The sequence below is a fragment of the Mangifera indica genome, chromosome 10 (genome assembly GCF_011075055.1).
Source record: "Mangifera indica cultivar Alphonso chromosome 10, CATAS_Mindica_2.1, whole genome shotgun sequence".
Taxonomy (NCBI): Eukaryota; Viridiplantae; Streptophyta; class Magnoliopsida; order Sapindales; family Anacardiaceae; genus Mangifera; species Mangifera indica.
In genome coordinates this window covers 7,058,851-7,071,989 of record NC_058146.1, presented here as the reverse complement: position 1 = coordinate 7,071,989, position 13,139 = coordinate 7,058,851, and the positions used below count along the sequence as shown (strand labels likewise).

The window sequence follows — 13,139 nt, the reverse complement described above, 5'->3', positions numbered from 1 at the left end:
TTTCGCAAACAAAAATTCAACTCAAAGTTAGATCTTCATCTCTAAACTCATATCAGCTAGCAGGGTCCATATTTTTGCATATTGCACCCCAAATTGTAAAGGTACTGTAGCTGTTCACTTAAACTTATTGGGTTTTTAGTAATTTAACAGAGTTTTGGGGGGATTTTAGACATTATGCATGAAAAGGGCGGTAGAGTCACTTTCTGGAAATCTGTTTTAATTAAAACAGATTATAAAACCTGTGTTTTTAGCTTTAGACGAATCTGGGAGCTCTCCTCTTCTCTTTCCCTTTGTTCTCTCTGCTAGGGTTTATAAGAAATGCATCAGTCCATTAATTTTGCTTAGATCTAGCTGTCTAAATACTTGAGTCAGTGTACAAGGTCGCTGTGGTGCTTGGGTTTAGGAAGGATTCGAGTCGGCAAGGCTGGATTCGTTTCCGTTTGTGTTTGTAATGCTAGATTGACTTCTGAATCTGTAAGTTGTACTATTTTTCTTACTAATTAGTGGATTTGCTAGAGGATTCCTCTGCCTTGGATGTAGGGTTCTAATCTTTTGAACCCGAACCAAGTAAATATTGGTGTGTTGATTTGTGTATAGTTTATTATATGATTCTCGTGTAATTCTTAACTGAAAATCGATCCGAAACTCTAATTAATATTCAAACTCGGTAAAATAAAACATTAACAGACACTTATACAACACTCTTCTCCTTTTCTCTTTTCTCTTTTCTCTTCTTGGTTTGCATGGATCCGCTTTAAGCTTTTCTTTTTTCATTGGCTTGATTCGTATCCGTTGTTGGATGATCTTTATAGAAATGTGTCTAGCATTTTTTTCTTTTAAAATTTTTATCATATTAATTAGTATATTATGTTAACATGTATATATATTTGATATACATACTACAAAATAGGCGGAATTGCTATCGTCCGCCCAAAAAGATAATTATTCAATCTACCTTTAAGTTTGAAAAGTAAGTTTGTTCGGGCATCATTGACTTCACTGTCTCCTTTCCTACTATGTCATCCGCTACACTCATTCTCGTCAGTCGTGCACCTTTCTCTCACAGATCTTTGTCGACATGTCTTCGTTGCGTAGCAAGCACCTTCTGTCAGTTGTTTGCACACTAAGACAAGCCTAACAATGAACAATTGTATGGAGCCTCCATTGGAGTGGCATGGCTTTGTTGTAGTTGTTTAAAACCCATGGAGTCTTCATCATGGCGGTGTTCATTGAGGTCATATAAAAAAAATTGGCAGTTGTTGAGAATAGATTTGGCCTCTCAGCAACCTTCGAGGTCAAATTTAGCCCACAATTGATGTTAATCCGGCCTTTGTCGGTGAAAAAAGGCAAGACCTAGATTCTAAAGGCTAAATTCAACATCTTGGCTCTTGTACAGGCCTATCATTGTTGTTAGAGATCATATCTAAACTTTGAGAAACCAATCGAGGCCAAATCTGATCTCAAAGCATGTTGTTGAGGTCATTATTGATGGTTTGAAGGGATGAAGAAGAGTGGAGAAAAAAGAAAATAGAAAGATCAATTGATAAAAGAGATAAAAGAGAAATGTTCAAGCAAAATAGTTTTTATCTTCTTTAATATAATAATTTTCATTAATGAACATTGATGACCGAGTGGGTAAATAAACTTCTCAAATTTAAACCAAGTTTGGGTGGAAAATAGTCATTCAGCTTTACAAAATAAGACCTTGGTTTTTTTAAAAAAAATCATATTAATTTGTATGTAATGTTACCATGTATAGAAATGTATGTTATAAAATTAGATGCTTTTGTATATTCTATATTAACAGGCATCTACTGTACAATCAGGTACAATTCAATATACAACTTATATCTTGTTTCTTTGACGAAGTTGCTCAGTGCTTCTTTCTCCTTTTCTTCATGTTCTGCATGGATTTCTTTAATCCTTTCTTCTTTAATTACTTTAATTCATTTCCCTTAGTTGGAGGATTTCTGCATATAAAGCAAAACATTTTACGGAACTTATTGTATCTGACACCTCTGTATGATTTTTTTTTTTTTTTAATCTGTGAAATATATTTTCAATTTGGATTTCGCTTCTACGGTTTGTAAGTGAAGTAGAAGAAAAGGGGAGTGATAAGTGGACCGCTTTCCATTCTGGTCATCATTCTAACGCCTCGAAGTTCTTCAATCTTACCATGTTATTTGACACGAATCAATAGATTCCATCGCTATAATGCCACCGCATTATTATTATTACTAAATTTATAACCTTTGTTTTTGTTTTTCTTTGGTAAAAGAAGCCCCACATTGTTCACACACTTCCATTTTTTCTTTGTTTTTCAACACTACAGGGTTCGAATTCTCATGCGGGCATGTGTATTTCCCAGGGGCTCATAAAAGAAAGAGCAGGAATCAAGTGATATCAACTCCATATTCGATTAATTCTTTCTCTTTCTTTAACAAGGTATGTTAATTTTTTTATTTGTTTCATACTTTTTTCTTCTTAACATTTAAAATTTCCATATAAATTTAGATATAATAGTCTGCTAATCAACAAGCTATGTAATTTGAGAAATGAATGTTTTAATTACTTTTTTGCAGTAATGGAATCCCAATTGCCCTCCGAAAAAACTGTTTCGTCCAAAGCTTCAAATGAAGAAGAAAATTCTCCTAAAACCCCAGAAACATACAGAAAAATAATTTCAACTCTTCCCAGAGAATATGGCTGGAAGGCTCACGGCGATCTTTGCTTGTACCAAAACTTTTGGTGTTTTTCCTACCTAATAGAAGGCGCCATGTTTGCTCAAGATCACTACAATGCTCAGCCTACCGATATTTTTCTGTGCAGCGTTCCGAAAAGTGGCACCACTTGGCTCAAGGCCCTCACTTTTTCTATCGTAACTCGAACTCAATTCGACAATTCCACCACCCCATTGCTCTTCCAGGGTCCCCATAATTGCCTTCCCTTACTAGAAATAGATTTTTACAGGAAAGGAATGAAGCCTGAGCCAGGAACTCTACCGCTTGTGGCCTCCCATTTGCCGTATTCTTCGTTGCCGAAATCGGTGATTGATTCAGGGTGTAAGATCGTTTACGTCTGCAGAGAACCGAAGGATGCGTTTGTTTCTGCTTGGCATTTTACGCGAAAGTTGCCGCATGGAGTTGAAGAACCGATGTCCCTGGAGGAGGCTTTTGAGTTGTTTTGCAAAGGAGTTTCTGATTTTGGGCCTTATTGGGATCATGTATTAGGGTTTTGGAAAGCAAGCCTGGAACGGCCTGAGAAAATATTGTTCTTAAAATATGAAGAGCTGATGAAGAAGACGGTGTTTTATGTGAAGAGAACGGCGCAGTTCATGGGATATCCTTTCTCCTTGGAGGAAGAGAAAGAAGGGAAAATTCAGAGTATAGTTGAGTTTTGTAGTTTTGAGAAGTTGAGCAATTTGGAGATCAATAAGACCGGAAAATATTCTGAGGATATTCCTGTTGAGAACAAAGCACTTTTTCGGAAAGGCAAAGTCGGAGATTGGAAAAATTATCTTACGCCTGAGATGGCCGAACGTTTGGATGGAATAACGAAGCAGAAATTGGGTGAATTTGGTTTGTTTTGATTCGTCATAGAATTATAATTATGATCGGAGCAGATGATAATAAAAGAAAAAAATAATTGCCATGTTTCTTTAAGGATTGATTTTGATTGTTTTGTAGTAAAGAACGTTTATAATAAAAATTAATATTCAAACACGTCTTCTGCCGCGGACCTCGTTTTCGTCATTAGAAGAAGTTTGTCTTTGTCATCATACGTCTTTATCTGGTGATAAAGATGAGGAGAATAGCTGAAAACGAAGAACAAAAATGAGGGGGAGATAATAAAAACAAGAAGAAAAAAATATATTTTAAAGTTTTATTCTAAAATTAATTATTAATTTTTAAAATATAAGAAAAAATAAATAATTTTAATTAGTATAACTAATTTTAATGATCTATAAATGGGTATCGAAGTTTTGAATAGTTAAAATGTATCTATTTGGGAATGCAATGAACTTTGGTGGGAATGAGTAGGTTGGGTTATTTTAAATCATTAATTTTATGTATATTCTATAAAATATTTTTATAAATAAAATGTAAATCATTTTGTATATGTTAATTAAATAAGAACATTTATATTAAGGAATAAGAGCGGGTAAACTAGTAGCCTACAAATCCATCCCAATTGTTTTCAAACTTAATTTGTATATAATAAAATTATATGTATTCATTTTAAATACACAAATAAATACACATTTATATATATCGTCATACGATTGAATGATTTTAAATTAATAATAAAATAATATTTAATGACGTGATAATATATAAATATGTATTTATTTAAGTACTCAAACTGAATACATATAGTATTATTCATTTGTATGATAAGAAATATGCATTAATTACGCCTTCTACTTCGTAAAAACTTTAGATTAAAATTCTCTCGAAATCAACTTGTGAATTTGCATATTTATATTCCTTTAAATTTTTTTTAATTAAATATTTAGTAAAGTCCTAGTTTTGATACAGAAGAATAAATTTTGGATCAAGATATTGGAACATGACCCACCATAATGCAGGGAATCTTATCTTGTACCGAACAAAGGTTTCAGTCAGTCCTCAGTTCAGCATCCAGCTCAAAAGAAGCTATATTATTGTACTAAAAGCGGTATGTGCATAGTGCGTGAATAGCGTGTGGTGGTACGAGACCTTGAGCCCCACTCCTTTTTAAAGCAAAGCCATGTGCTTTAAGTGGAGCCCATATATACGGTTAAGAAAATTCCATGTTTCAATAATTGAAGAAGGATCACATAGGATCCTCTAGGAAACGAATCAAAGAGGTTGAAAACATGATAGTCGAATAGTGTGTTATATTATATATTAAAATTTTAATTTTTATATTATATATTAAATATTATATTATATAATATAATTTTTAAAAAATAAAATAATAAGTTCTTAATAAAACAATAAAATAATTAATATATTATTATTTTAAAAAATATCATAAATATTATATTATTATTATTTTTTAAATATATATTAATTCATATTAATAATATATATTATATAATATAATATATATTGTATCATATATTTATTATATTATATTAATTAATTTAATATATTTTATAATATATATTATTTTTTATTTATATTATAAAATATGTATTATATATTGATGGAAAAAAATGCATATATGTTAGTGCTTTATGCATCTTCCAAGGATTGCTAAAGGGCAATAGAAATTTAAATTAAAAATAAAATAATAATTAATTATATAATAATATATATTTAAAATAAATATATATGCATTTTTTAAATTTCTAAAATTGTCTATAAATGAGTATTTTAGTTTTTAATAGTTAAAATGTACCAATTTGAGAATACAATGAACTTTGGATGGGAATGAGTAGGATGGCCTATTTTAAATCATTAATTTTATGTATATTCTATAAAATATTTTTATAAATAAAATGTAAATCATTTTGTATATGTTAATTAAATAAGAACATTTATATTAAGGAATAAGAACGGGTAAACTAGTAGCCCACAAATCCACCCCAATTGTTTCCAAACTTAATTTGTATATAATAAAATTATATGTATTTATTTTAAACACACAAATAAATACACTTATATGTGTTATCATATGATTGAGTGATTTTAAATTAAGGATAAAATAATATCTAATAACCTATAATATATATAAATATGTATTTATTTATATACTCGAAATAGATACATATATAATATTGCTCATTTGTAAGATAAGAACCCTAATTAATTGAAACAAGCTTTGAGAGGTTTATACAAAATTAGCCAAAAATGTTAATAACTAAACCAATATAGCTAACATATTGCAAATTGACAAATATACCTCCATGTATAAATTGAATTTTCATTCCTTGTCGACTACTTTAAAATTTTATCCTAGTTTTTATTTATTTTTTGACTAACAAATCCAAAAATCGATCACATTCATCTTTCAAACCATACAAAGTGTTTATCGCATATCATTTGCCTTCTTCAGTGTTGTTTTCCTCCACCATTTCTCTTCATTGCATCTATTTTTTTTTACCATGGTTTTTGAGTTTGGTTTTGAAGATTTGAATACATTTTAGTTTAAGAAGGAAAAAAAAATTTAGTTGTAACTGTTTATTTGATTCATTGTATATAGTTATGATAAAATCTTGTGTTAATGCACTTAATTTTGGGTTTATGGTTGAAAGTTTTGTTTCATGGTTAAGGTATGAATGCAATGGATTTTATGGGTTTTTTTTTTTTTTAAATTTTATGAATAAGTCATAATTTGTTTGGGATTTATTGAGTTTAGTATGTATTTACATTATATTGAGTGGATTTTTATGCGTGTTGGGTAATATTAACCAATTTTAGCCTAGAATGTCTAGCATAATGTACTAAATTAAACTTCACATAACAATTAGTATACCATATTAATGTTCAAATAAAGGTATAAGAGATAGATTTAAAAACTAAATGGGGTTATTCAAATTTGTCTTACTATCAATTATGCCTAATTTGGGGGTGTGTGTGCAAAGTTTGTAAGCTAGAAGGGCTAAATGAAATATGTAAGATGTTAATAACCTAAATCTTGGGGTTTTTTTTTTTTTCTTAAAATAAACTTTAGCATAACTAGGAGATAAGTAAAGATTTTCATGTTATAGTAATTAAATTACGTATTGTATCATGTATCAAAAACCTAATTTTTTATATTATAAATCTTGTATCTTATATCATATTATATGATATGTCTTTTGAAATAAAACAATAAAAAATTAAATTAAATTTTGATTTATACTTTCATTTTTTCTTCCACTTTAATTTAATGTCACCAACATTTATAAAATACAAATAAAAGACTAAAATTATCTTATCTAATTGGGACTAGCTTAGTCAATAAAAGAATATAAGAAAAGAAATTAAAATTAAATTTCATCATAAAATGTAAGTAATGCGATCAAAAAAATAAATAAAATATGTAGTTATATCTTAAATAACCAACTTTATAATTAAAAAAGCCCAAAGACTTATTCCCACCTAAGGTTTAGTGTATATCTAAACTCTTATCTGTGAACTTTTAAAATCTCAAATACTTATACATAGGTTATTAAAGTTAACAAAATATGTTATTTTTAGGGGTTAAAATCATCATTTAACCAATGATACTAAAAAAAAAACTTTATCTCATTTTTTCTTTAAACCCTAAAAACTAACAATTTTCCTATAGGACTAAACTTTGAAAAGTTGTATTACCCCCCCCCCCCCCCCCCCCCTCCAACCAAGGATTTCCATTTATTGACAAATCATCTACCTCTTTAGCAACTAGGACTATATGACCCACTCTTTCCCTTCTTTCAGACTCGTCTTTGTTGGAGAACAAGATGAATCAACAAAGATCGAGATCGGTCTTCATCGATTCGTTTAGATGAAGACAATTCATCTTCATCTAAACAAAGACTCGTCTTCTCTAACGAAGATGAGTTTGGAAAAAGGGAGAGAGAGGATGGGATGATGTCGATTGCTGAAAAGGAGAGGATTTGCCGAAAAATGAAAACCTTATGGAGGAAATGCAACTTTTCAGAGTTTAATCATGAGGGAAAGTGTTGGTTTTTAGGGATTAGATGGGGAAAATAAGATAAAGCTTTGCTTTTTAGTATCAATAGTTAAATGACAATTTTATTTCTATAACTAACGGATTTTGTAAATTTTAACAACTCCTAGATATATGTTTAGGTTTTTAAAAGTTCACGGATAAGAGTTTGGATATACACTAAACCTTGGGTGAGAATAAATCTTTTGGCCATAAGAAAATTATTTTGTCGGTAGTTTTAACATATCTTTGGATATTATATTCATTAACCAAACCAAAACAACCAAAATATTTCTTTTCAATATTTTTATAATTTATCTTTAACAAATTATATTAAAATAATATTCTCCAAAACATTCGAATTGATTTGGGTCATACTGAGTTAGTTTCGTGTGAACCTTAATACTTCTTGCTTTAATTTTGAGTTGTGTTGAGTTAAATCAAAATAAATTTTGTGTTAAAAATCTCCAATCTAATATGATATTTTTCATTTTATGTCATATTATATTGAAAATTATCAATTTTGATACAATATATATATATATATATATATATATATATATATACCTTTTAAATATCTAATTAAATATATTATATAATTTAAATAATTTTAAATTAAAAATTAAATGCACGGTAAAATTATATAAGATTAGGGTGACTGGATCAACCTATTAAATTAAATTGTTTATTCACCTGCATTGAGATCCACAATGAAATTATTATATGCATGTGTATTTCAGGCCAAGTTAAGAATCGAAATTAACACTTTATGAATAAGGTGTTTGATTACACATAAATTATATTTTTGAACCCCAAGGTCTGGTCCAATTTAATTCTTTTATTATAAGATTCTCATGGTTGGGTCTAATATCATTAAAATCTAACTTATATTGTATACAATAATTTTGGAGACATTAATAAGACAGAGTTTAAGCTAATGTCTTCTAATTTATTTTGAAGTTATATATGTACAATTAAATTCTTTAAAAATATTCTTAAAAATATGGAACGGAGAAATAATTAATTTATTTATGGGTTCTTAAGGATATCATATGGTAATTTCGACTGAAATATATAATTTTTTCAAAGACATACATTATTTTTAGTTATTTTAAGTGTTTCTTAATCGATTCAAAAGAGTCATTATATTAAAATCCTACTTCCAGTCTTTGAAATCTGTAAAATATTGTCTGGTTACTTATTTTTTATTTTTATAGTATTAAAAAAAGTGATCCTTCTTATCCGAAACGCGGTGCACTTGTTCAATCTTGATGCGTTTTTGAGGCCTTTTCGTCAATGACACCTGAGTTTGTCTCTGCAAATTTTAAACACGGTTTCGCAAACAAAAATTCAACTCAAAGTTAGATCTTCATCTCTAAACTCATATCAGCTAGCAGGGTCCATATTTTTGCATATTGCACCCCAAATTGTAAAGGTAATGTAGCTGTTCACTTAAACTTATTGGGTTTTTAGTAATTTAACAGAGTTTTGGGGGGATTTTAGACATTATGCATGAGAAGGGCGGTAGAGTCACTTTCTGGAAATCTGTTTTAATTAAAACAGATTATAAAACCTGTATTTTTAGCTTTAGACGAATCTGGGAGCTCTGCTCTTCTCTTTCCCTTTGTTCTCTCTGCTAGGGTTTATAAGAAATGCATCAGTCCATTAATTTTGCTTAGATCTAGCTGTCTAAACACTTGAGTCAGTGTACAAGGTCGCTGTGGTGCTTGGGTTTAGGAAGGATTCGAGTCGGCAAGGCTGGATTCGTTTCCGTTTGTGTTTGTAATGCTAGATTGACTTCTGAATCTGTAAGTTGTACTATTTTTCTTACTAATTAGTGGATTTGCTAGAGGATTCCTCTGCCTTGGATGTAGGGTTCTAATCTTTTGAACACGAACCAAGTAAATATTGGTGTGTTGATTTGTGTATAGTTTATTATATGATTCTCGTGTAATTCTTGACTGAAAATCGATCAGAAACTCTAATTAATATTCAAACTCGGTAAAATAAAACATTAACAGGCACTTATACAACACTCTTCTCCTTTTCTCTTTTCTCTTTTCTCTTCTTGGTTTGCATGGATCCGCTTTAAGCTTTTCTTTTTTCATTGGCTTGATTCGTATCCGTTGTTGGATGATCTTTATAGAAATGTGTCTAGCATTTTTTTCTTTTAAAATTTTTATCATATTAATTAGTATATTATGTTAACATGTATATATATTTGATATACATACTACAAAATAGGCGGAATTGCTATCGTCCGCCCAAAAAGATAATTATTCAATCTACCTTTAAGTTTGAAAAGTAAGTTTGTTCGGGCATCATTGACTTCCCTGTCTCCTTTCCTACTATGTCATCCGCTACACTCATTCTCGTCAGTCGTGCACCTGTCTCTCACAGATCTTTGTCGACATGTCTTCGTTGCGTAGCAAGCACCTTCTGTCAGTTGTTTGCACACCAAGACAAGCCCAACAATGAATAATTGTATGGAGCCTCCATTGGAGTGCCACGGCTTTGTTGTAGTTGTTTAAAACCCATGGAGTCTTCATCATGGCGGTGTTCGTCTAGGTCATATAAAAAATATTGGCAGTTGTTGAGAATAGATTTGGCCTCTCAGCAACCATCGAGGTCAAATTTAGCCCACAATTGATGTTAATCCGGCCTTTGTCGGTGAAAAAAGGCAAGACCTAGATTCTAAAGGCTAAATTCAACATCTTGGATCTTGTACAGGCCTATCATTGTTGTTAGAGATCATATCTAAACTTTGAGAAACCAATCGAGGCCAAATCTGATCTCAAAGCATGTTGTTGAGGTCATTATTGATGGTTTGAAGGGATGAAGAAGAGTGGAGAAAAAAGAAAATAGAAAGATCAATTGATAAAAGAGATAAAAGAGAAATGTTCAAGCAAAATAGTTTTTATCTTCTTTAATATAATAATTTTCATTAATGAACATTGATGACCGAGTGGGTAAATAAACTTCTCAAATTTAAACCAAGTTTGGGTGGAAAATAGTCATTCAGCTTTACAAAATAAGACCTTGGTTTTTTTAAAAAAAATCATATTAATTTGTATGTAATGTTACCATGTATAGAAATGTATGTTATAAAATTAGATGCTTTTGTATATTCTATATTAACAGGCATCTACTGTACAATCAGGTACAATTCAATATACAACTTATATCTTGTTTCTTTGACGAAGTTGCTCAGTGCTTCTTTCTCCTTTTCTTCATGTTCTGCATGGATTTCTTTAATCCTTTCTTCTTTAATTACTTTAATTCATTTCCCTTAGTTGGAGGATTTCTGCATATAAAGCAAAACATTTTACGGAACTTATTGTATCTGACACCTCTGTATGATTTTTTTTTTTTTTTAATCTGTGAAATATATTTTCAATTTGGATTTCGCTTCTACGGTTTTTAAGTGAAGTAGAAGAAAAGGGGAGTGATAAGTGGACCGCTCTCCATCCTGGTCATCATTCTAACGCCTCGAAGTTCTTCAATATTACCTTGTTATTTGACACGAATCAATAGATTCCATCGCTATAATGCCACCGCAATATTATTATTACTAAATTTATAACCTTTGTTTTTGTTTTTCTTTGGTAAAAGAAGCCCTACATTGTTCACACACTTCCATTTTTTCTTTGTTTTTCAACACTACAGGGTTCGAATTCTCATGCGGGCATGTGTATTTCCAAGGGGCTCATAAAAGAAAGAGCAGGAATCAAGTGATATCAACTCCATATTCGATTAATTCTTTCTCTTTCTTTAACAAGGTATGTTGATTTTTTTATTTGTTTCATACTTTTTTCTTCTTAACATTTAAAATTTCCATATAAATTTACATATAATAGTCTGCTAATCAGCAAGCTATGTAATTTGAGAAATGAATGTTTTAATTACTTATTTGCAGTAATGGAATCCCAATTGCCCTCCGAAAAAACTGTTTCGTCCAAAGCTTCAAATGAAGAAGAAAATTCTCCTAAAACCCCAGAAACATACAGAAAAATAATTTCAACTCTTCCCAGAGAATATGGCTGGAAGGCTCACGGCGATCTTTGCTTGTACCAAAACTTTTGGTGTTTTTCCTACCTAATAGAAGGCTCCATGTTTGCTCAAGATCACTACAATGCTCAGCCTACCGATATTTTTCTGTGCAGCGTTCCGAAAAGTGGCACCACTTGGCTCAAGGCCCTCACTTTTTCTATCGTAACTCGAACTCAATTCGACAATTCCACCACCCCATTGCTCTTCCAGGGTCCCCATAATTGCCTTCCCTTACTAGAAATAGATTTTTACAGGAAAGGAATGAAGCCTGAGCCAGGAACTCTACCGCTTGTGGCCTCCCATTTGCCGTATTCTTCGTTGCCGAAATCGGTGATTGATTCAGGGTGTAAGATCGTTTACGTCTGCAGAGAACCGAAGGATGCGTTTGTTTCTGCTTGGCATTTTACGCGAAAGTTGCCGCATGGAGTTGAAGAACCGATGTCCCTGGAGGAGGCTTTTGAGTTGTTTTGCAATGGAGTTTCTGATTTTGGGCCATATTGGGATCATGTATTAGGGTTTTGGAAAGCAAGCCTGGAACGGCCTGAGAAAATATTGTTCTTGAAATATGAAGAGCTGATGAAGAAGACGGTGTTTTATGTGAAGAGAACGGCGGAGTTCATGGGATATCCTTTCTCCTTGGAGGAAGAGAAAGAAGGGAAAATTCAGAGTATAGTTGAGTTCTGTAGTTTTGAGAAGTTGAGCAATTTGGAGATCAATAAGACCGGAAAATATTCTGAGGATATTCCTGTTGAGAACAAAACATTATTTCGGAAAGGTAAAGTTGGAGATTGGAAAAATTATCTTACGCCTGAGATGGCCGAACGTTTGGATGGAATAACGAAGCAGCAATTGGGTGAATTTGGTTTGTCGTTTGATGCGTCATAGAATTATAATTATGAATGGAGAAGATGATTAATAAAAGAAAAAAATTCATCTTTCATCTTTCAAACCAAATAAAGTGTGTATCGCGTGTCGTCTGCCTTCTTCAGCGTTGTTTTCCTCTGCCATCTCTCTTCATTGCCATCTATTTCTTTTACCATGGGTTTTGAGGCTGGTTTTGAAGATTTGAATACATTTCAGTTTAAGGAAAAAAAAATTTAGTTGTGACTGTTTATTTGATTCATTGTATATAGTTATGATAAAATCTTGTGTTAATGCACTTAATTTTGGGTTTATGGTTGAAAGTTTTGTTTCATGGTTAAGGTATGAATGCAATGGATTTTATGGGTTTTTTTTTTTTTAATGAATAAGTCATAATTTGTTTGGGATTCATTGAGTTTAGTGTGTATTTACATTATATTGGATTTTTATGCGTGTTGGGCAATATTAACCAATTTTAGTCTAGAATGTCAAGCATAGCGTTCTAAATTAGATTTCAAAGAACAATTAGCATACCATATTGATGTTCAAACAAGGGTGTAGGAGACAGATTTAAAAGCTAAAGGGGGTTATTCAAATTTTCCTTA

At 31.1% G+C, this 13,139-nt stretch overlaps 2 protein-coding genes across 2 annotated transcripts; both read left to right on the top strand.

Annotated features, from left to right (window-relative positions):
• The first annotated feature begins 241 nt into the window (after positions 1-241).
• On the top strand, positions 242-3,655 carry LOC123228076 (flavonol 4'-sulfotransferase-like). Its single transcript, XM_044653278.1, has 3 exons — positions 242-474; positions 2,333-2,445; positions 2,583-3,655. The coding sequence occupies exon 3, from the start codon at positions 2,585-2,587 to the stop codon at positions 3,587-3,589; it is 1,005 nt and encodes a 334-aa protein (XP_044509213.1). The 5' UTR covers positions 242-474; positions 2,333-2,445; positions 2,583-2,584; the 3' UTR covers positions 3,590-3,655.
• Positions 3,656-11,541: 7,886 nt separating this feature from the next.
• Positions 11,542-12,875, top strand: LOC123227185 (flavonol sulfotransferase-like). Its single transcript, XM_044651880.1, has one exon. The coding sequence runs from the start codon at positions 11,542-11,544 to the stop codon at positions 12,556-12,558; it is 1,017 nt and encodes a 338-aa protein (XP_044507815.1). The 3' UTR covers positions 12,559-12,875.
• Positions 12,876-13,139: the final 264 nt, after the last annotated feature.

Excerpts from the sequence above, each read along its gene's own strand:
- LOC123228076 (XM_044653278.1), top strand. The coding sequence starts at position 2,585 with ATGGAATCCCAATTGCCCTCCGAAAAAACTGTTTCGTCCAAAGCTTCA.
- LOC123227185 (XM_044651880.1), top strand. The coding sequence starts at position 11,542 with ATGGAATCCCAATTGCCCTCCGAAAAAACTGTTTCGTCCAAAGCTTCA.